This window comes from Sceloporus occidentalis, unplaced genomic scaffold (genome assembly GCF_023333645.1).
Source record: "Sceloporus occidentalis isolate IW3139 unplaced genomic scaffold, rSceOcc1.0.p SCAF_161, whole genome shotgun sequence".
Taxonomy (NCBI): domain Eukaryota; kingdom Metazoa; phylum Chordata; class Lepidosauria; order Squamata; family Phrynosomatidae; genus Sceloporus; species Sceloporus occidentalis.
In genome coordinates this window covers 280,001-301,715 of record NW_028317141.1, presented here as the reverse complement: position 1 = coordinate 301,715, position 21,715 = coordinate 280,001, and the positions used below count along the sequence as shown (strand labels likewise).

The following is a 21,715-nucleotide window of genomic DNA, read 5'->3' as shown; positions in this document are numbered from 1 at the left end:
ATAGATAGATATCTCTATATGTATATATATATATATATATATGTATATATATATATGTATATATGTATATATATAAAAATGTATATATATATATATATGTATATATATATGTGTATATATGTATATATATATATATATGTATGTATATATATATATATATATGTGTGTATATATATGTGTATATATATATATATATATATGTATATATATGTGTATATATATGTATATATATATATATATATATATGTATATATATGTATATGTATATATATCTATATCTATATCTATATCTATATAGCTGTAGATGTCGAGATATAGCTAGATGTGTATATATTGTATGCTGGGGGGTCCACTGCCTATGTACCCCCGCTGTTTTGTGCCCAAAGTCCCGATTCCCGGCCGCGAAAGCTACTCGCGGCCGTCTCGCGCCGTCGCTCTAAGTCCCTGTTTGCGGCAGGCCAAGTTGCTTGGAAAACCCTGGAAGTCTATGAGGTCGGATTTGCCGGCCGCATCCGACCCTCGCTCCATCGAAGTCGGCATGCCTTGCCGGATTTTCCCGGTGGTGACGTGGAACCCCGTCCCGGTTCGCCAGGGACGTCAGGCACCCTCCGCCGGATATATAGGGAAGCTGCTGCGAGTTCCAGAGAGCCAGCTCCCAACGACCTCGGGAAGCCCAGCCCGGGTGCCGGCCAGGTCCCGGCCCCGGCCCCGGGAACCCCACCGTCCGGTAGACCTCCGAGGGTCCCGCCCGGGGCTCCACGGACCTCGGGACGCCCGGCCCGGGTGCCGCACCGGCGGTCCATCCCGGCCAAGTCCCGGGCCGGGTCCCGTGAAGCCCACCTTGGGGCAGACCCCCGAGTGTCCCGCCAGGGGCTCCCCGGACCTCGGGGTGCCCAGCCCGGGTGCCGCACCGGCGGTCCTACCCGCCCAAGTCCCGGGCCGGGTCCCGGGAACACCACCATGGGGCAGATCCCCGAGGGTCCCGCCAGGGGCTCCCCGGACCTCGGGGTGCCCAGCCCGGGTGCAGCACCGGCGGTCCAACCCGCCCAAGTCCCGGGCCGTGTCCCGGGAACACCACCATGGGGCAGACCCCCGAGGGTCCCGCCAGGGGCTCCCCGGACCTCGGGGTGCCCAGCCCGGGTGCAGCACCGGCGTTCCAACCCGCCCAAGTCCCGGGCCGGGTCCCGGGAAGACCACCATGGGGCAGACCCCCGAGGGTCCCGCCAGGGGCTCCCCGGACCTCGGGGTGCCCAGCCCGGGTGCCGCACCGGCGGTCCTACCCGGCCCCGGTCCCGGCCCCGGCTCCCGGCCCGGCCCCGGCTCCCGTGAACCTGCCGCCTGGTAGACGGCCGAGGGTTCCCCCGGGGCACCCCGGACCTCGGGCCGCGCAGCCCGTGTGCCGCACTGTCGGTCCTACCCGTTCCCGGCCGCCCAAGTTGCTCGCGGCCGGCCGGCGTTTTCGCTCTAAGTCCCCATTTCTGGCAGGCCAAGTTGCTTGAAAAGCCCTGGAAGTCTATGAGAACGGATTTGCCGGCCGCATCCGACCCTCGCTCCATCGAAGTCGGCCTGCCTGGCCGGGTTTTCCCGGTGGTGTCGCGGAACTCCTTCCCGGTTCGCCAGGGTCCTCAGGCACCCTCCGCCGGATATATAGGTGAGCGGTCGGCGTCGACCGCCACGACCAGGACAACGACCGATCTGGTGCCCCGCGCCGGGCCGGGGAAGGCAACCCTCGCTCAGGCGGTCCCCGGCGGGCCCCCTGGTGCAGGTGAGCGGCCCGCCTCCCCGTGCACCTCCCGGCGCGGACCGCCCCGGGCGCCGGACCCCCCTCGCAGGCGACTGAGTTTGCTCGGCCCCGGACTCCCAGCGGCCCGAAGCCGCGGCCGGTTGGGGCTACCCGTGGGCGCTCCACGTCCCACCCCGGGTTCCCCCCGCCGCGGAGCACGCACCGTCCTTTCTCCCGGCCCCGAACGAAGGGAGGGGGAGCGCGCGCTCTCCCTCCGTCCCCGCGGCCCCCTCGCCGCGTCCCCCCGCCGCGCAGAGCCGATCTGAGGGCTGCGCCCCCGGCGCCCGCCGCCTCCCGCCCCGGGGCGGGAGCGGTCCGCCGGGGGCCGCGTCCGGGCCCGGCCGCTGCCGGGCCCCCGCGTGACGACGGGAGCTACCTGGTTGATCCTGCCAGTAGCATATGCTTGTCTCAAAGATTAAGCCATGCACGTGTAAGTACACACGGCCGGTACAGTGAAACTGCGAATGGCTCATTAAATCAGTTATGGTTCCTTTGATCGCTCCATCTGTTACTTGGATAACTGTGGTAATTCTAGAGCTAATACATGCCGACGAGCGCTGACCCCCAGGGATGCGTGCATTTATCAGACCAAAACCAATCCGGCGGGCTCGCCCCCGCCGGCCGCTTTGGTGACTCTAGATAACCTCGGGCCGATCGCACATCCCCGTGACGGCGACGATACATTTGGATGTCTGCCCTATCAACTTTCGATGGTACTTTCTGTGCCTACCATGGTGACCACGGGTAACGGGGAATCAGGGTTCGATTCCGGAGAGGGAGCCTGAGAAACGGCTACCACATCCAAGGAAGGCAGCAGGCGCGCAAATTACCCACTCCCGACTCGGGGAGGTAGTGACGAAAAATAACAATACAGGACTCTTTCGAGGCCCTGTAATTGGAATGAGTACACTTTAAATCCTTTAACGAGGATCTATTGGAGGGCAAGTCTGGTGCCAGCAGCCGCGGTAATTCCAGCTCCAATCAGGGCTGGGCGTCGGCTGCAACAGTGTGGAGTTGGGAGGCGAGAGGAGAGGAGGTGGTTGTGTTTTTTTCGTGGTGCTTGGTGCAAACTTGACTTTTTGTATTGTGTGAGCTGGACATTTACTACCCCGGGGAAGGTAACTGCCTTCCCGGGGTCTCATCATGGCCTCCACCCTCATTGAGGAGTGGAGGGGCCGAATTTCGATTATATCGGATCATTTAGTATATACGGAGGACGGAATCCTACTCCCATCACGGGAGGCTGCAGGAACCGTGTGCAGGGCTGTGCGTCGGAACATGCCGGCGCTCGAGGCTTACTCTACGGCCTTGAGCGCCAAGATCGCCATGTTCAAGAAGGGAGTCGGTCTGCCCCACCATCTGAGGGTCGACCCAACTTCCCTCCTGTTGCTGGGGGCCCTCCATCTACGGGCCCTCGCCCTCAGGGACGCCGGGGCCAGGGCCTTGGAGTCCGCCGAGGCAAAGATCGATACAACCCCGGAAGATGATGAGGAGGCGGTGGAACAGGGCCCTTCCTATGCCCAAAAGGCTACGGTGGGGCTCCCAGTACCCGCGGAGTCGGACGGGGAATCCCTCAGGCAGGCCCTGGCTAACCTCCAACAAGAGTTGCGTTCCCTGGGGGAGGAGAAGGAGGATGTTGCCGGACAGCTGAAAGAGCTCCGGCAGCAGAGCAACAGGGTGGGGAGTCGTCATCGCGGCCCCATACGGGAGCGGATCGTCTCCCTGAGGGAGAAAGAAGAGGAGTTGGCGAGACGCACGGCCCAGACCCGTGACCGCGTACGGTTCCTGCAGGAGAAGCTGCGGGAGCGGGAGCAGGAGGTGGAGGAGTCGGAGGTGCCACCGACCCCGGAGGACCCGGAACCGGTGACGCCACCGCCACAGAACGACGGGGCCCAGGAACGGCCGTATGTTATCAAAAACAAATTGATATTTGCCATGGAAGATTTGGACGAGGAGGAGGACGTTGCCATCAGAGCCGTGCCACGGAGGCGGAAAAAGAAGACCACCAGGAGCAGGCCCGCTATCCCATCGTCCGGGGAGGAGAGCGTCGGGGATACCCCCCCCATCATGTCCGAGGAGGAGTTCCCATCCCTCCCGGCCCGGGTCCCCGACGCTGCTGCTGAGGATCCGAGAGCGGGCCCTTCCCGTCGGAGGGCCAGGGACACTATCCCCGCCGGTCTGCATTTGGCCGGTGAGCCCCGGGGACCCTGTGTGAGTACCTTCCCCAATGTACCTGTCAGTATGTCCCCCGTGGTTGTAATGTCCCCTGTTGTCCCCCCACCCCCAGTGTGTGTTCCCTCTGTAGTACGTTCCCGTTCCCCTGTCTGTGTCCGTCCGTCTTCCGTGGCCCCCGTCGGGGCGCGGGTTTTGTCACCCCCGCGGCCGGCGGCGGCACCGGCGACCGCTTTGGCGGCCGCCGGGGCGGCTGCTGCTGCCGCGGGATCCGTGCCGGCGCTCCCGGCGGCGTGTCCGCCTCCTCGTCCCTCCAGAGGGATCGGCGGTTCTGTGGCTGCTCCCCCCGTCGTCATTGGTCCCATCCACCCTGTGGTGGTGGACCTGGTTGTCCCGGCTGCTCCCGCGGCTTCGGTGTCCCCGGAGGTGCCGTCCTCCGTGTGCGGGGCCGCCGCTAACCGGGCTGCCCTCCCCCTGTCCACACTACTCCAGGCGGAGGAATCGCCCGGAGTGCAGCTAAAAGAAGCTGCCGTTGCGAGTGGGGCCGCCGCTACCTGGGCGGCCCGCCCTCTGTCCCCACTACTCCGGGCGGAGGACTCGCCTGGAGGGCAGCCAGAGGCGGCTGTTGTTGTGAGCGGGGCCGCCGCTACCCGGGTGGCCCGCTCCCTGTCCAAACTACCCCGGACAGATGGGCGCCGCGGCCGAAACCGCGGCGGTTACGATGGAGGCAGTGCCGGGTGCGGCTGTGGTCCCCGCCGGGGTCACTCCGGCAGCGGTGCCGGTGACCCCCGGGGCTCCCGCAGCCGTGATGCCGGTTGCTGGCTCCGCCCCCATCGCGGCACAGGCCGCGCCCCCCGGTAATCTTAAAGTCGCACCGCACACCACACATTCTGTATGCCAGGGCTGCAGGACTCGCTGCAGGACTGCTGAAAGGTTAGTATAAGGGGGGGGGGGCGGAGGGAGAGGAAGGGTAGATGGGGGGGGGCTGCATTTTAAAATTCGCCCCAGGCGAAGAGAAATCCGAATTAGAACATTTATCTCTCTATATATATATATCAACCCACCACGTATTTGCCCGAATATAGGCCGCACTTTTTCCCCCCACTTTAAGTCTTTAAAGTGGGGGTGCGGCCTATATTCGGGGTCTAGCGCCCGACGCCTGGGACATGCAGTCCTGATAAGACAAAACCTAATCTTAATAATTACTTTTATTATTTTGAATAATAAATAAATAATATAATACGTTAATAATAAATAACCCCTAAGTAAACTCCTGTCAACTACGAGTCCTAAGACCGGCAGGCAGCCAGGCACTAGCAGTAGAAATACAATTTATTTTAAATTATTTAATTATTACTTGAAAATATTCATAATTTTTAATGTTATTCTTTAATGTATAAATATTAGGCTATTCTTAATATAATAATAATTAATGATTGGGTTATATAAATTTACGATTAAGCTTAAGGGTAAATTAATCTTTAATAGGTGATATTAAAGAAATTATTTTATTAATTATCTGTATTCATTATTTTATTTATTTATTATGTCACACCTCTTGGGTGCTGTTCCCTGGCAGTTTTTTTTGGGGGGGGGGTGGGGGCTGCACGGTGTAGGAAATTCAACTGCTTTGAATTAGAAGTGTGATGAGACGTTTACGAGCAAACGGTTAGTATATTTTCCGTTCAAACCCCCCTCCCCCTGACTGCAAATCCGGCGATGCCCCGGCGATCGGCAGCATGGGGAGGTTTCAGAAACGGCGTCCAATCATAGACTCGCAGGTTACTGCTCATGAACCAATGAATGTGCGGCAGCTCGTCTATAAAAGCCAAACTTCTGGCGGTTTAACCCCGTGTTGACGTGCGATTTCAACTGTTTTGTGGCGGTATCCAGGCATTGAGATGGCCGAGACAGCTCCTTCCCCGGCAGAAACCTCTTCCAAGAAGAAACAGCCGAAGAAGCCGGCAGCTGCAAAAAGCCGTCCTGTGAAGTCCGGTCCCAGTGTCTCCGAGCTTATTGTGAAAGCAGTCTCTGCGTCCAAGGAGCGCAGCGGAGTGTCTCTCGCAGCTCTTAAAAAAGCACTCGCTGCTGGCGGCTACGACGTAGAAAAGAATAACAGCCGCCTGAAGCTCGCTCTCAAGGGTCTGGTGTCTAAAGAGACCCTGATCCAGCTGAAAGGCAGCGGTGCCTCTGGCTCTTTCAAGCTGAACAAGAAGCAGCTGGAGAGCAAAGAGAAGACATCAAAGAAGGAAACTCCCGTAAAGCCTAAAAAAGTAGCCCCTAAGAAGGTTGTGAAGTCGCCCAAGAAAGCCCCTGCAGGAGTGAAGAAAAGCCCGAAAAAGATCAAGAAACCGTTGGCCGCTGCCAAGAGTCCCAAGAAGCCTAAGGTTGTTAAGGCGAAGAAAGCTGGCAAGAGCCCAGCTAAGAAGGCCACAAAGCCCAAGGCAGCCAAAAGCCCCGCTAAGCCCAAGGCTGCCAAAAGCCCCGCAAAGCTCAAGGCTAAGAAGGCAGCCCCCAGAAAGTGAGGAGGGGGCGGGGTTTTGGAGCGCCTCTGGTGTGTGCTTTCCCACTTAGTTCTTCACACAAAAGGTTCTTTTCAGAACCATCATATCCTCCGAAAAAGAAAAAAAGCGTTTAATCACCCGGCCGCGGCTATGTGGGCCACCCGCTGAAGGCCTGGCCCCATACTTGTGCGTGAAGCGTGGGTTGACATTCGGCTAGCGCTCTCTCGCTCGGAGCTCTGTCCGTAACAGAATAGAGATAAGGGGCGGGCTTAAAGATTGCGCTTTGCCGTTACTCGTTATGCCCAGCCGGGGACTCGGCCGCTCAACGGCTCGCTCGGTAGTGGGATAATGGTGTGAGAAGTTTCAAGCTTGGGCGCGAGCAACAGGGTTCATTTCGTGCATGCGAAGGGAAACACAAAACACAAGCTCGTTTGAATGACAATGTGGTGGCTCTTAAAAGAGCCTTTGTGAGGGGTGAAGGGGGAAATCGCGTTCGCCCACACCGCGTTTACTTAGGCACGTTCACCTCTGATCCTGCGAGCCAGTTGAATGTCTTTTGGCATGATAGTAACCCGCTTAGCGTGAATAGCGCACAAGTTGGTGTCTTCGAAAAGCCCCACCAGGTAAGCCTCGCTGGCTTCCTGGAGGGCCATAACAGCAGAACTCTGGAAACGTAGATCGGTTTTGAAGTCTTGAGCAATCTCACGGACCAGCCGCTGGAAAGGCAGCTTCCGAATAAGCAACTCCGTAGACTTCTGGTAACGGCGGATTTCCCTTAGAGCTACGGTGCCCGGGCGGTAGCGATGTGGCTTCTTCACGCCCCCGGTAGCTGGAGCGCTTTTCCTCGCAGCTTTGGTCGCCAGCTGCTTCCGAGGAGCCTTTCCTCCGGTGGACTTACGGGCTGTCTGCTTGGTGCGAGCCATGCTGCTGCGTGCCGATTCACCGACGGATACAACGTAACTAACGATTCTGTGGCCAACTCAATCACTTTATAGAGTAGCGGTAAATGTGATTGGATACGCTTAATCACGCCCCTCTTTTTCATAGGCTAGGACGATGGATTGAAAAAGCCAGCCTTTGATCAAGAGACTTCGGTGTGGAGCGTTATCTTTTTTTTATTTATTTAAATTAAATGCTCGAATCGGTCATGTATTCGTTAGCTGCGGTTCTTTTTTTATTTATTTCTTCTCCTCTCTTTTGTTCAGCCTCCTACCTAGTGAAACTGTGTACTGGCTGACCGTTAACAGCGATACGGCGACAGCTAAAAGCCCGCCTTTATCTTGGCCGCCGTTTGGCGTTTATTTACAGCGATATGCTGCCACCTAGTGGTAAACGAGGGATCGTCGAAAGCGATCACGTGGAGGTGAGGGAGGCAGAAGCTTAAGGTACTTGATGCAGTAGAGAGGTTTGATTAATAAAGGCTAGGCATCTTTGAAAGCAGATGCGGGCTTGGTGTAGGGAGTGGCGCAAAGGAGGTTGGTTTGAATTGTTCATATCCGGTTTCCTTTGATATTCCTAAATAGCCAATCGGTGTCTGAGGCACGCTTGGAAGCTTCTCCAGCCAACCAACGTGAAGCATATATTCAAATAGCAACGCCCCCTTGAGGCATCATGGTGCGGTTCCCTATCAGGTCCGTCAAGTACGTATAAAAGAAAGCGGGCTGGCCATTAGCGAGTTTTGTGCTGTGGAACTCGTGGAGTAAACGTGATCATGTCTGGCCGCGGCAAAGGAGGTAAGGGACTCGGAAAAGGTGGCGCAAAGAGGCACAGGAAGGTGCTTCGGGATAACATCCAGGGTATCACCAAGCCTGCTATCCGCCGTTTGGCTCGCAGAGGAGGCGTAAAGCGTATCTCTGGGCTGATCTATGAGGAGACCCGCGGTGTGCTCAAAGTGTTTTTGGAGAACGTGATTCGTGACGCAGTCACTTATACTGAGCATGCCAAGAGGAAAACCGTTACCGCTATGGACGTGGTGTATGCCTTGAAACGCCAAGGCCGTACTCTGTACGGTTTCGGAGGTTAAGCTTGTTGACTCGTGACCCTGAAACACCCAACGGCTCTTTTCAGAGCCACCCACACCCTCTCTTAGGCTATGATCATGTTGTCCTTGTGTCTGCCCGTGCTTTTCTATGCACACCTTGAAATAACCAGCTGAACAGTGCCTGGGTCTGGCTATAGATTGAGCTACAGGCAGGATCGGAGTGCTGGGAGTTGGGCCCGTTTGCAGAACATGTGCCGGGATCGGCAGCTGGTGTCCACCAAAGGCTTGCGCGGGGCTCACTTGAATGGGGGCCGGGACGGCCCAGGTTTAATAGGTGCCGTCTGTGGTAGTTATCTGTATTCTGTATGTCCAGGTGTGTGGGTGAATTATATTATGCATTTGCCGTCCCCTCATGTGTTATCCTGTCCGTGTGCCACATGTCCTCCCCACGACACAACCGAGTTATGTATTATTTGGGAATGCCCGTATACTACAGCGCCACCGAGGTTCCTGAAGAGCTGTGTCCTCTACCAGGATCACGCATTGTCCTTTTCAGGACAATAGACCCACGATGTAGCTCAGCTTCGGTTAGCCACAGTGGTAAAGAAGCCCCTTCTCTCTGCAACGCTGGTTCTGTCTGGCGGTGAAGGGGTTAATCTCCGGCGTCCCAGCAGGAGAAATCAGCGATTAGCTGGAATACCCAGTCAGAGTACAGGTCGGTGCCGTCACAGGAGCCCCTTCACCTTGGGCTTCTCTTCCCAAGCAGTCTGGATACCCCAGCTAACCTGGAGGAGTGAGAAGCACATTTCAATGCTCTTCCCAGAGCTAGCATGTCCCCGACAAAAGCGCTAGATCAGTTACATAGCTCTGAGATGGACGATGTGGGTGGCTCTCAAAAGAGCCTTTGTTTAAAAAGTGAAAGAACGAGGAGAACTTTACTTGGCGCTGGTGTACTTAGTAACAGCCTTGGTGCCCTCTGAGACAGCGTGCTTGGCCAGCTCTCCAGGAAGGAGGAGGCGTACAGCAGTCTGAATCTCCCGAGAAGTGATGGTGGAACGCTTGTTGTAGTGGACTAGGCGTGAAGCTTCCCCGGCAATGCGCTCAAAGATGTCATTGACAAACGAGTTCATGATGCCCATGGCCTTGGAGGAAATGCCAGTGTCGGGATGCACCTGCTTCAGGACCTTGTAGACATAAATCGCGTAGCTTTCCTTTCTGCTCTTCTTGCGCTTTTTCCCATCTTTTTTCTGGGTCTTCGTAACAGCTTTCTTAGAGCCTTTTTTCGGAGCGGGCGCAGATTTGGCTGGATCAGGCATCGCGTCTGCTTTCCTTTCAACACGCAATTCAAGAGACCGTGATTAACTCTAAAATTACTGCGCCGGGCCCTTCCCTTTATAGGCACCGCATGCAAATAAGGCCGTTCTGCTGTCTCGCGTCCGATTCGATGAGGTTGTCACGTGAGCAGATGCGACCGCCCATGAACCGCAGTGCCTACACCGATTGGTGTCTCAGACTATTTCCACCCGATTGGCTGTTTTGGAAAGGAACCAATCAGTGACGAATAGCGTCAGGGGGGGAAGCTACAAATAGCTGGGTAAGTGAGCGGCGTATTTTCGTAAGGAACTTCACAGTTAACTGACCGATTAGCTGGTTGTTGAGCGAAAGTATGTCTGGCAGAGGAAAACAAGGTGGAAAGGTTCGCGCTAAGGCAAAGACACGTTCTTCCCGTGCAGGTCTGCAGTTCCCTGTCGGCCGTGTGCATAGGCTTCTTCGCAAGGGTAATTATGCCGAGAGAGTAGGCGCCGGCGCACCCGTGTATCTGGCAGCGGTGTTGGAGTATCTGACTGCTGAGATACTGGAGTTGGCTGGTAACGCTGCACGCGACAACAAAAAGACACGTATCATTCCTCGCCACCTGCAGCTCGCCGTTCGTAACGACGAGGAGCTCAATAAGCTGCTCGGCGGAGTCACCATTGCTCAGGGAGGTGTTCTACCCAACATCCAGGCGGTGCTCTTGCCCAAGAAGACAGAGCCACAAACCTGCCAAGAGCAAGTGAGTGCAGTAATCGGTAACCGCAGGGCAATTAGCAAACATCACCAAAGGCTCTTTTCAGAGCCACCCATAATCTCTAGAACAAGCTATATCTGTCTTGCTATAAACATACTGCAAACTTCTTTAAAGGCAACTGCTTTCCACTGCAGTTTTCCAGCCCGATGTTTAGTTGGTGAGCTTAACGGTGGTTAAACACCATTCATACAGGCTACACCATACACCCTACCGCCCCCCCCCGGCCGTTTCTGGGTTAAGATTCGAGGCAAAGCTGCCAGCACTTAAATGGATAAATATGGTTCTCAAGAAAGGTGGGTGGGCAAGTGCTACCACACGGTGGCAGCATTGCATAGGAAATTGTGGTTTACCGCAGATTAAAGTGGCAGAAGCCGGGGAGTTCCTCAGCTGTGTGATGATCGTGTAGCTGGCAATGGTCTGGGGAGCGTATTAATGAATTTGATAATCACTGTGAGAGAGACCCGTGAGTAGCTCCATTGTAGACATCTCCCTTGCCTCTGAAAGCTTAATTGCTAAGAAGGGATTAACCCTTCATATACCCCAAAGTAGTGATGCGAAGTTCAGATCAGTAAAGTGAATCCGGATCATTTCGAGTCATTCATTGAAATGATCCGATTCATGATCCGAATCTTCGGGTCACTCAGTGTGACTCATAGGAGTTAGTGTTTCCCCAGTCCCTCCCTGCAGTCAAACTAACGATTGGCCCCGCCCCTTTCATTAGGGTCAATGAACCCTCCTGCCTGTCTGCCTACTCTAGCGATGTCACTGAAGGCAGAGAATCGTTCAGAGATTCGAACCATTCAGAGAATATCACTGACACCATACTTTTATAAATAAATACATTAATAATCTTAACTGCCCCCAGGATTTAGATTCCCCTTAGATTGCCCACCTTTAGATTGTTTTACCTCTAACTGCACCTTTAGTTAACTTTATTAAATTAACCCTCAGTCCCCAGCATTAAATTAACCCTAAACACCCCATTAACCATTACTGCCCCTAAATTAACCCTGAAGACCCTCATTAACCATAACTGCCCCGGCGCGGCTATCGGACCCACGCCGGCTGTCCCTTACCGTCCTACCTCATCCATGTATCTCCTGCCCTACCCATGGACTTCGGCTCTCGTAGCCCAGACACCCCCGCAGAGACTGGGGATCCCTTGTCACTGGAGCCGCTAGAGAGGTGGCGATCAGGCGGTGCGGCTATCGTACAAACGGCAGTGGGCAACAGACTGGCCGGATAGGAGGGTGGTAACATACTAGGGTGAGCTAAGTAGATGGTGATAGACCAAGGGGTTGATAGACAGGGGGCAGCATGCTAGAGGGCAACATGCATTTGGTTGGTTACTAGGGCAGAACAGGGATGCGGCAGAAGACTGGACACAGCAGACAAGGGACAGGCAGTCATCAGACTGGGGGCATGCAGTAAAGAATAGGCAGGCAGTGGACTGAGAGGGATCATGCAGGAATAAATAGTAAGGCAGCAAAGTAGGGGCAGGTAGTTAGCCATAAATCAAGGAGGAGATAGGCAGGCAAAACCAAACTGAAGAGGTACAAGCAGACAGCATTAGACTGGGTACAGGAAAGTGGCATTAGACCGAGGGAGGTACAGCCAGTCAGCAACAAGAGGGAATAGGAGGGAAAAAGAAAGGCGGGAATATGGTGGGAGCAGGCAGGTGGCAGACTGGGAAAAATATGCAGAAATTAATAACCATGCAGACAGAGTGAAACAGACAAGCAGTGGCAGGACACTGGGAGAGGAACTCACAGGCGACAGAAGAAGGGGACGCAGGTAGGTGAGTCAGGTGACAACAGACAGCGGGACAAGCAGGAAAAGCAACAGAAAGGTAGTGAACAGGCAGCATTAGCAACAGAACAGTGGGCACATACAGGAGGCAACAGACTGGGGGAGGCTGCAAATGGGTAGCAGCAGATAGATGGAAACCAGGCAGCTGATATTTGACTTTGGTAAGGAAAACTGTCAGAAAGTAGGCGAGAAGCAGAGTGGGGGAAACAGGTAGTTAGTGGAGTGGGAAGGAGGAACAGAAAGGTGTCAGTAGATTAGCAGGGGAACAGGAAGGGGCGAATAGGTAGGCAACAAACCTGGAAGGGATCGCGATTTTTAACCCTGTGCAGGATTACACTTACTAAGCCACAGAAACACCTAATAATGGTCCAAATTACATGTTTTAAATGCAGCTCCATGTTACTTACGACACTACGCTTATAGGCAGGGGGCACCATACTAGAGGGCAGAAGGCATGTGATAGCTTACTAGGTGGGAACAGTCTTGCTGCAGAGATCTGGGGGAATAGGCAGGAAGAAGATTGGGAAGTGGTAGGAAGCCAGCAGATTGAGGGGGACTCGTAAGAAGAAATAGACAGGCAGCAGAATGAGGGGAAACATGCAGAAATGAATAGGCAGACAGCAAATGGGACGAGGCAGGCAGAAGCAGGCTGGGGAGGAATAGGCAGGCAGCAAAATTGGGGTGGGGTGATTGTTGGAAAGTAAAAGGCACGCATCAGAATGAGGAGGGGTAAGTGGCACCAGGCTGTGGCAAATGTCCAACAACAGACTAGGAAGGGAACAACAGGCAGCAGAGACCTTTACTCTGCTGCCTGCTCCCCGTCTGGGGAGAGAAAGGAATAGGCAGACGGGGAGCAGGCAGCAGAGGAAAGGTGAGAGAATAAGCAAGCAGTAGAGTGAAGAGGAGGGATAAGAGGTAGGCGGCAGCACAAAGTGTAGGAGTGCATTAAGGCGGGGAGGGGAGCAGGCAAGCAGTAGCAAATTGTGAAAGGAAATAGACAGGTTGCATCAGACTGGGAAGGGTAGTAGAAGTAAAGACAGGAAGCAGCAGACTGGTCTAGTGACAGGCAGGCAGCAAACACGAGTGGTTGAATAGGCAGGTGGCTAAAGACTGTGAAAGTAACAGGCCGGGGCAACTGGAAGGAAGAGTGAAAATGAGAGAATAAGCAAGCAGCAGAGTTAAGAGGAAGGAAAGAGAAAGATGGCAGCACAGAGTGTAGGAGTGCATTTAGGCAGCAAAAGACAAGGGTAACAGGCAGTCAGCAACAGACAGGGGAGGGGGGAAAGGTGGCTAAAGATTGTGGGAAGTAACCGGCAGCCAACAGCAGTTGGTTATAAGTGGAAGCAGGCTGGGTGAACTGGCAGGCAGTAGAATAGGATGGGAAATGTGACGGCCCCGGGTTAATCGGTACCGTCTGTGATAGTTCTTGTTTGTGATACCTGCATTTCCCGGTATATGTTGTAATTATGGTGTGTGCTTTTGTTCCCCTTGTTTGCTACCCTGTCCAGGTACCACATGTCCTGCCCCCTCCCTCCTTACACAGACTACAGTAGAGACCCCCTACTGGGCTCAGTGCTAATACTCAGTCATATGCAAAGGAGGGCAGGATGTAATTCCCTTGTGTCTATTGGATGCAATTCCCTTGTGTCTATTGGACGCAATTCCCTTGTGTGTCTATTGGACGTAACTCAATCCCTTGTACTGTTTAAATACCCCTGTGTTCCCAAATAAAGGGAGTTCCTGTTTTCACCTCAACATGAGTGTTGCCTGATGCTTGGCGTGGGCTGATATGATCCTGTATTGTCCTTTTCAGGACAATAACCACGCTGTGTAGCTAAGCTTCGGCTAGCCACAGCGCCAAGGTAGCTCCGGTGCAGCGAAGCCCACCCTTGTATCTACACCGCTGGTTCTGCCTGGCGCTGAAGGGGTTAATTGTTGGTGTCCCGGCAAGAGGAAGCAACGTTTGGCGGGAGTACCCAGTCGGGGTACAGGTCGGTCTCGTCACAGGAAAGTCAGGCAACAAATTGGGTGGGGTAGACAGCTGATTGGGAAGACTATGCAAAATGGAATAGAGAGGCAGCAGACGGATGGGTGAAACAGACAGGCAGCAACATGAGACTGGAGACGAATTGGCAGGGGGTAGCAGATAAGAAAATAGGTGGGGGAGAATGTAGATGACAACAGAGTAGGGAAACAGGCATGTGGTAGCTTACCAGGGGGTAACAGGCATTTGGAAGAAGACCAGGGGAATAAGAAGACAGCCATCAGATTGGGGGGGGGGGGGGGGTGAAGGAACGAATAGGCAGGCAGCAGTCTGAGGGAGATGGGGAAGAGACAGATACCAACAGAATAGGAAGGGAGAAGGAAGGTGGGGATGTGTGGACCAGACAGAAAAGGCAGGTAGTAGATGGAAGGAAGAAGCAGTCTTCAGCAGACTGGAGTGGAGATAAAGCAGGAAGCAGGGGGCAGGCAGCAATAGACCAAGAAGGGGTGTAGGCAAAAGGAGACTGGAGAAGAATATTTTTTCACTTTTCTTCTTTATAGAGTGTATACTGTATTGTAACTCTTGTTGCAGGGTTTAATTCACTCTGCTTCTTAATTCATTTGGTTTTAGAAAACTTGGGTGGGCAGAAAGCAGATTAGCAGGGGAATTGGCAGGCAGTAGAACAGGGGAAAAACAGGCAGAGGACATCATACTGGTAGAGCGAAGAGGCAAGCATCACACTGGGTAGCACAACAGGCAGGAGACAGCAGGTGGCCGAGGTCGGGGCAGGCAGCACAGGTTCAGAATCAATAACAAAGCCGAGGTCAGGGCAGGCAGTGTAGGAGCGAAGGTCAGGAACAATAGCTGAAGTCTGGTACACGGAAATCAGGTAGCGAAGGTACAGGAGTACAGATCATTTGATCCGGTTCTTTTTAGTGATCCGGATGAATCGGTTCAGTAGACTGAACGATTCATTTGTAGCGGTTAAGTCTGTGAATCATTCAGCTGTAACCTGATCCTAGAGCTGTGAGTCATCTGCAGAGCACTCAGACACAGACTCTGGGGTCAGGTTACAGCTCATTAATTCACAGAGGAACGATGACTCATAGAGTCAGAGAGTCGTTCAAAGATTCGAATGATCCGAAGAGTCGAATGATTCAATGATTCAAATGTTTCGAAACTTACAGAGATCCGGATCTTACAGAGAATATTACTGATACCATACTTTTATAAATAAATACATTAATAATGTTCACACTGCCCCCAGGATTTAGATTTCCCTAAGTTTGCCCCCCTTTACCTATAAGTGCACCTACAGTTAACTTTATTAAATTAATTAAATTAACCCTCAGTCATCAGCATAAAATTAACCCTTATACCCCCATCAACCATAACTGCCCCTGAAATTAACCGTAAAGATCCCATTAACCATAACAGCCCCTGAAATTCACCCTAAAGACCTCATTAACCATAACGGCCCCTGAAATTAACCCTAAATACTCCATTAACCATAACTGCCCCTAAATTAATTGCATGTACTCCAAATAAATTACCTAATAAATTGGTATGGTTGATGGGGTCTTTAGTGTTAATTTAGGGGCAGTTATGCTTAATGAGGTGTTTAGGGTTAATTTGGGGGCAGTTATGCTTAATGGGGTCTTTAGTGTTAATTTGGGGGCAGTTATGCTTAATGAGGTGTTTAGGGTTAATTTGGGGGCAGTTATGCTTAATGGGGTCTTTAGTGTTAATTTAGGGGCAGTTATGCTTAATGAGGTGTTTAGGGTTAATTTGGGGGCAGTTATGCTTAATGGGGTGTTTAGGGTTAATTTGGGGGCAGTTATGCTTAATGGGGTCTTTAGTGTTAATTTGGGGGCAGTTATGCTTAATGAGGTGTTTAGGGTTAATTTGGGGGCAGTTATGCTTAATGGGGTCTTTAGTGTTAATTTAGGGGCAGTTATGCTTAATGAGGTGTTTAGGGTTAATTTGGGGGCAGTTATGCTTAATGGGGTGTTTAGGGTTAATTTGGGGGCAGTTATGCTTAATGGGGTGTTTAGAGTTAATTTGGGGGCAGTTATGCTTAATGGGGTGTTTAGGGTTAATTTGGGGGCAGTTATGCTTAATGGGGTGTTAAGGGTTAATTTTAGGGGCAGAGATGGTTGATGGGGTGTTTAGGGTTAATTTAATGGTGAGGGTTAATTTAATTAATTTAATAAAGTTAGCTTAAGGTGCAGTTGCAGGTAAAGGGGAATGTAAATCCTGGGGGCAGTGATTATTAATGTATTATTTATAACAGTATGGTGACACTCTCTGAATGATTAGAATCCCAATGAAGGCAGAGAGTCGTTCAAAGATCCGGATCTTACAATGAACCGAATCTTTGAACGACTCTTTGCCTTCATTGACATCACTGGAGGCAGGGGGGAGGATTCATTGAGTAATGAAAGGGGCGGGGCCAATCGTTAGTGTGCCTGCACGGAGTTACTGGAAAACAGTAACTCCTGTGAGTCACACTGAGTGATCCGAAGATTCGGATCATGAATCGGATCATTTCAGTGAACGAATCGAAATGATCCGATTCACTTTAATGATCCGAACTTCCCATCACTAATAATCACCCGATCGCCGCGGCAGCTTGACCCGAGCCGTGACTGGGCGGTAGGCGTGGCCTGCCGCTGCGCACGCCCCTCCGTGCATGTGGCACGCGCACGACCACAAGGAGAGGACGCGCGAGCGGCACCTCGGGAGGTCCGCCCATCCCAGACGGGACGGCGCGGGAGCCCGACCGGACAGGTATAGTGATGGGAAGTTCGGATCATTAAAGTGAATCGGATCATTTCGATTCGTTCACTGAAATGATCCGATTCATGATCCGGATCTTCGGATCACTCAGTGTGTCTGCACGGAGTTACTGTTTTCCAGTAACTCCGTGCAGGCACACTAACGATTGGCCCCGCCCCTTTCATTATGAATCCTCCCCCCTGCCTCCAGTGATGTCAATGAAGGCAGAGAGTCGTTCAAAGATTCGGATCTTACAGGGATCCGAATCTTACAGTGATCCGGATCACTGTAAGATCCGGATCACTGTAAGATCCGGATCACTGTAAGATCCGGATCACTGTAAGATCCGGATCATTGTAAGATCCGGATCTTTGAACGACTCTCTGCCTTCATTGGCATTGTAATCATTCAGAGAATGTCACCATACTGTTATAAATAATACATTCATAATCACTGCCCCCAGGATTTACATTCCCCTTTACCTGCAACTGCACCTTAAGCTAACTTTATTAAATTAATTAAATTAACCCTCACCATTAAATTAACCCTAAACACCCCATCAACCATGACTGCCCTAAAATTAACCCTTAACACCCCATCAACCATGACTGCCCCTAAAATTAACCCTTAACACCCTATTAACCATAACTGCCCCCAAATTAACCCTAAACACCCCATTAAGCATAACTGCCCCTAAATTAACCCTAAACACCCCGTTAAGCATAACTGCCCCCAAATTAACCCTAAACACCCCATTAAGCATAACTGCCCCCAAATAAACACTAAAGACCCCATTAAGCATAACTGCCCCCAAATTAACACTAAAGACCCCATTAAGCATAACTGCCCCCAAATTAACCCTAAACACCCCATTAAGCATAACTGCCCCCAAATTAACCCTAAACACCTCATTAAGCATAAATGCCCCTAAATTAACACTAAAAACCCCATTAAGCATAACTGCCCCCAAATTAACCCTAAACACCTCATTAAGCATAACTGCCCCTAAATTAACACTAAAGACCCATTAAGCATAACTGCCCCCAAATTAACCCTAAACACCTCATTAAGCATAACTGCCCCTAAATTAACACTAAAGACCCCATTAAGCATAACTGCCCCTAAATTATCCTTAAACACCCCATTAAGCATAACTGCCCCTAAATTAACACTAAAGACCCCATTAAGCATAACTGCCCCTAAATTATCCTTAAACACCCCATTAAGCATAACTGCCCCCAAATTAACACTAAAGACCCCATCAACCATACCAATTTATTAGGTAATTTATCTGGAGTACATGCAATTAATTTAGGGGCAGTTATGGTTAATGGAGTATTTAGGGTTAATTTCAGGGGCCGTTGTGGTTAATGGGGTCTTTAGGGTTAATTTCAGGGGCCGTTATGGTTAATGGGATCTTTACGGTTAATTTCAGGGGCAGTTATGGTTGATGGGGTATAAGGGTTAATTTTATGCTGATGATTGAGGGTTAATTTAATTAATTTAATAAAGTTAACTGTAGGTGCAGTTATAGGTAAAGGGGGGCAAACTCAGGGGAATCTAAATCCTGGGGGCAGTGTGAACATTATTAATGTATTTATTTATAAAAGTATGGTATCAGTGATTTTCTCTGAATGATTCGAATCTCTGTAAGATTCGGATCCTTGTAAGATCCGGATCCCTGTAAGATTCGAATCATTCGACTCTTCGGTTCATTCGACTCTTCGGTTCATTCGACTCTTCGGTTCATTCGACTCTTCGGTTCATTCGACTCTTCGGATCATTCGACTCTTTGAACGACTCTCTGACTCTATGAGTCATCGTTCCTGTGAGAATTAATGAGCTGTAACCTGACCCCAGAGTGCTCTGCAGATGACTCACAGCTCTAGGATCAGGTTACAGCTGCATGATGATTCACAGACTGAACCGCTACAAACGAATCGTTCAGTCTAGTGAACCGACTCATCCGGATCACTAAAAAGAACCGGATCAAATGAACGATTCGTTCATGATCCGGACATCACTATTGGCCACAGAATCGTTACAGTTACGTTGTATCCGTCGGTGAAGCGTATCCGCACGCATCAGCATGGCTCGCACCAAACAGACAGCCCGTAAATCCACCGGAGGAAAGGCTCCGCGGAAGCAGCTGGCGACCAAAGCTGCGAGGAAAAGCGCTCCAGCTACCGGGGGCGTGAAGAAGCCACATCGGTACCGCCCGGGCACCGTAGCTCTAAGGGAAATCCGCCGTTACCAGAAGTCTACGGAGTTGCTTATTCGGAAGCTGCCTTTCCAGCGGCTGGTCCGTGAGATTGCTCAAGACTTCAAAACCGATCTACGTTTCCAGAGTTCTGCTGTCATGGCTCTCCAGGAAGCCAGCGAGGCTTACCTGGTGGGGCTTTTCGAAGACACCAACTTGTGCGCTATTCACGCTAAGCGGGTTACTATCATGCCAAAAGACATTCAGCTGGCTCGCAGGATCAGAGGTGAACGTGCCTAAGTAAACGCTGTGTGGGCGAACGCGATTTCCCCCACAACCCCCACAAAGGCTCTTTTAAGAGCCACCACATTGTCACTCAAACAAGCTTGTGTTTCCCTTCACATGCTCGAAATTAACCCTGTTGTTCGCGCCCAAGCTTGAAACATCTCACACACTTATCCCACTACCGAACGAGCCGTTGAGCGGCCGAGTCCCCGGCTGGGCATAACGAGTAACGGCAAAGCACAATCTTTAAGCCCGCCCCTTATCTCTATTGTGTTACGGACAGAGCTCCGAGCGAGAGCGCTGGCCGAATGTGTCATTCTACGCACAAGTATGGGGCTAGGCTTTCAGCGGGTGATTATCTGCTTTTTGTCTTTTTCGGAGGATATGATGGTTCTGAAAAGAACCTTTTGTGAAGAACTAAGTGGGAAAGCACACACCAGAGGCGCTCCAAAACCCACGCCCCCTCCTCACTTTCTGGGGGCTGCCTTTTTAGCCTTGGGCTTTGCGGGGCTTTTGGCTGCCTTGGGCTTTGCGGGGCTTTTGACTGCCTTGGGCTTTGTGACCTTCTTAGCTGGGCTGTTGCCAGCTTTCTTTGCCTTAACAATCTTTGGCTTCTTGGGACTCTTGGCAGCGGCCGACGGTTTCTTGATCTTTTTCGGGCTTTTCTTCACTCCTGCAGGGGCTTTCTTGGGCGACTTCACAACCTTCTTAGGGGCTACTTTTTTAGGCTTTACGGGAGTTTCCTTCTTCTTTGATGTCTTCTCTATGCTCTCCAGCTGCTTCTTGTTCAGCTTGAAAGAGCCAGAGGCACCGCTGCCTTTCAGCTGGATCAGGGTCTCTTTAGACACCAGACCCTTGAGAGCGAGCTTCAGGCGGCTGTTATTCTTTTGTACGTCGTAGCCGCCAGCAGCGAGTGCTTTTTTAAGAGCTGCGAGAGACACTCCGCTGCGCTCCTTGGACGCAGAGACCGCTTTCACAATAAGCTCGGTGACACTGGGACCGGACTTCACAGGACGGCTTTTTGCAGCTGCCGACTTCTTCGGCTGTTTCTTCTTGGCAGAGGTTTCTGCCGGCGGAGGCACCGGGGAAGGAGCTGTCTCGGCCATCTCAATGCTTAGCTCGCACCACGAAAGACTTGCAATCACCCGTTAACACGGGGTTAAACCGCCAGAAGTTTGGCTTTTATAGGCAAGCTGCCGCACATTCATTGGGTCATGAGCGGTAGCCTGCGAGTCTTTGATTGGACGCCGTTTCTGAAACCTCCCCATGCTGCAGGGGCATCGCTGGATTTGCATTCAGGGGAAGGGGGGAGGGGTTGAAAGGAAAATATACCGTTTGCGCGTAAACATCTCATCACACTTCTAATTCAAAGCAGTTGAATTTCCTACACCGTGCAGCCCCCCCACCCCGAAAAAAACCAAAAACTTCCAGCCAAGAGGTGTGAAATAATAAATAAATAAAATAATGAATACAGATAATTAATAAAATAAATTATTTAATATCACCTATTAAAGATTAATTTACCCTTAAACTTAATCTATAAATTTATATAACCCAATCATTAATTCTTATTAATTATTATATTAAGAATAGCCTAATATTTAAACATTAAAGAATAACATTAAAAATTATGAATATTTTTAAATAATAATAATCAATTAAATAATTTAAAATAAATTGTATTTCTACTGCTAGTGCCTGGCTGCCTGCCGGTCTTAGGACTCGTAGTTGACAGGAGTTTACTTAGGGGTTATTTATTATTAACGTATTATATTATTTATTTATTATTCAAAATAATAAAAGTAATTATTAAGATTAGGTTTTGTCTTATCAGGACGTTTTATGTGCGAGAGTGTGTTTGTGTGTATTAGCGCGTGAGCATACGTCAGTGAGGAAAGGGTTATGCGTGAGAATGTGTTTGTGTGCATGCACCACTGCGTATTAATGATGTATATACTATTTCTTTAACGTGAGTGCGTGTGTATAGAACTAGAAAGGGAAAATAACAGGAAAGATCCTTGTGAATTGTTTGTGTGTGTGTGTGTGTGTGTGTGCTTGTGTGAACTCCGTAAAACACAGCTTTACATCTATGATCATATAGACTGACCTCTGTATAATAACACACAGCCTGACTTCTGTACAAAACCCCCT

General features: G+C 51.2%; 5 protein-coding genes and 3 pseudogenes across 6 annotated transcripts; 5 read left to right on the top strand and 3 right to left on the bottom strand.

Annotated features, from left to right (window-relative positions):
• The window catches only part of LOC149279596 (enoyl-CoA hydratase, mitochondrial-like), a 198,148-nt pseudogene that overhangs the window by 107,969 nt on the left and 68,464 nt on the right, over positions 1-21,715 (bottom strand).
• LOC149279607 (18S ribosomal RNA) lies at positions 2,160-2,772 on the top strand (annotated as a pseudogene; the record flags this gene model as incomplete).
• LOC149279606 (histone H1-like) lies at positions 4,644-6,480 on the top strand. Of its 2 annotated transcripts, XM_089500985.1 has the most exons (2): positions 4,644-4,667; positions 5,866-6,480. In XM_089500985.1, the coding sequence occupies exons 1-2, from the start codon at positions 4,644-4,646 to the stop codon at positions 6,478-6,480; spliced, it is 639 nt and encodes a 212-aa protein (XP_089357111.1). The 2 variants fall into 2 exon arrangements, with proteins under 2 accessions (XP_089357111.1, XP_089357112.1); XM_089500986.1 differs by lacking the exon at positions 4,644-4,667 and having other exon boundaries at positions 5,857-6,480.
• Positions 6,972-7,382, bottom strand: LOC149279605 (histone H3). The gene has a single exon (XM_089500903.1). It carries the CDS (start codon positions 7,380-7,382, stop codon positions 6,972-6,974), a length of 411 nt encoding a protein of 136 aa, XP_089357029.1.
• Positions 8,171-8,482, top strand: LOC149279604 (histone H4). The gene has a single exon (XM_089500892.1). It carries the CDS (start codon positions 8,171-8,173, stop codon positions 8,480-8,482), a length of 312 nt encoding a protein of 103 aa, XP_089357018.1.
• On the top strand, positions 10,107-10,914 carry LOC149279603 (histone H2A-like). The gene is made up of 2 exons (XM_089500883.1): positions 10,107-10,493; positions 10,864-10,914. The coding sequence occupies exons 1-2, from the start codon at positions 10,107-10,109 to the stop codon at positions 10,912-10,914; spliced, it is 438 nt and encodes a 145-aa protein (XP_089357009.1).
• LOC149279602 (histone H3) lies at positions 19,169-19,579 on the top strand. Its single transcript, XM_089500901.1, has one exon. The coding sequence runs from the start codon at positions 19,169-19,171 to the stop codon at positions 19,577-19,579; it is 411 nt and encodes a 136-aa protein (XP_089357027.1).
• LOC149279601 (histone H1 pseudogene) lies at positions 20,032-20,670 on the bottom strand (annotated as a pseudogene).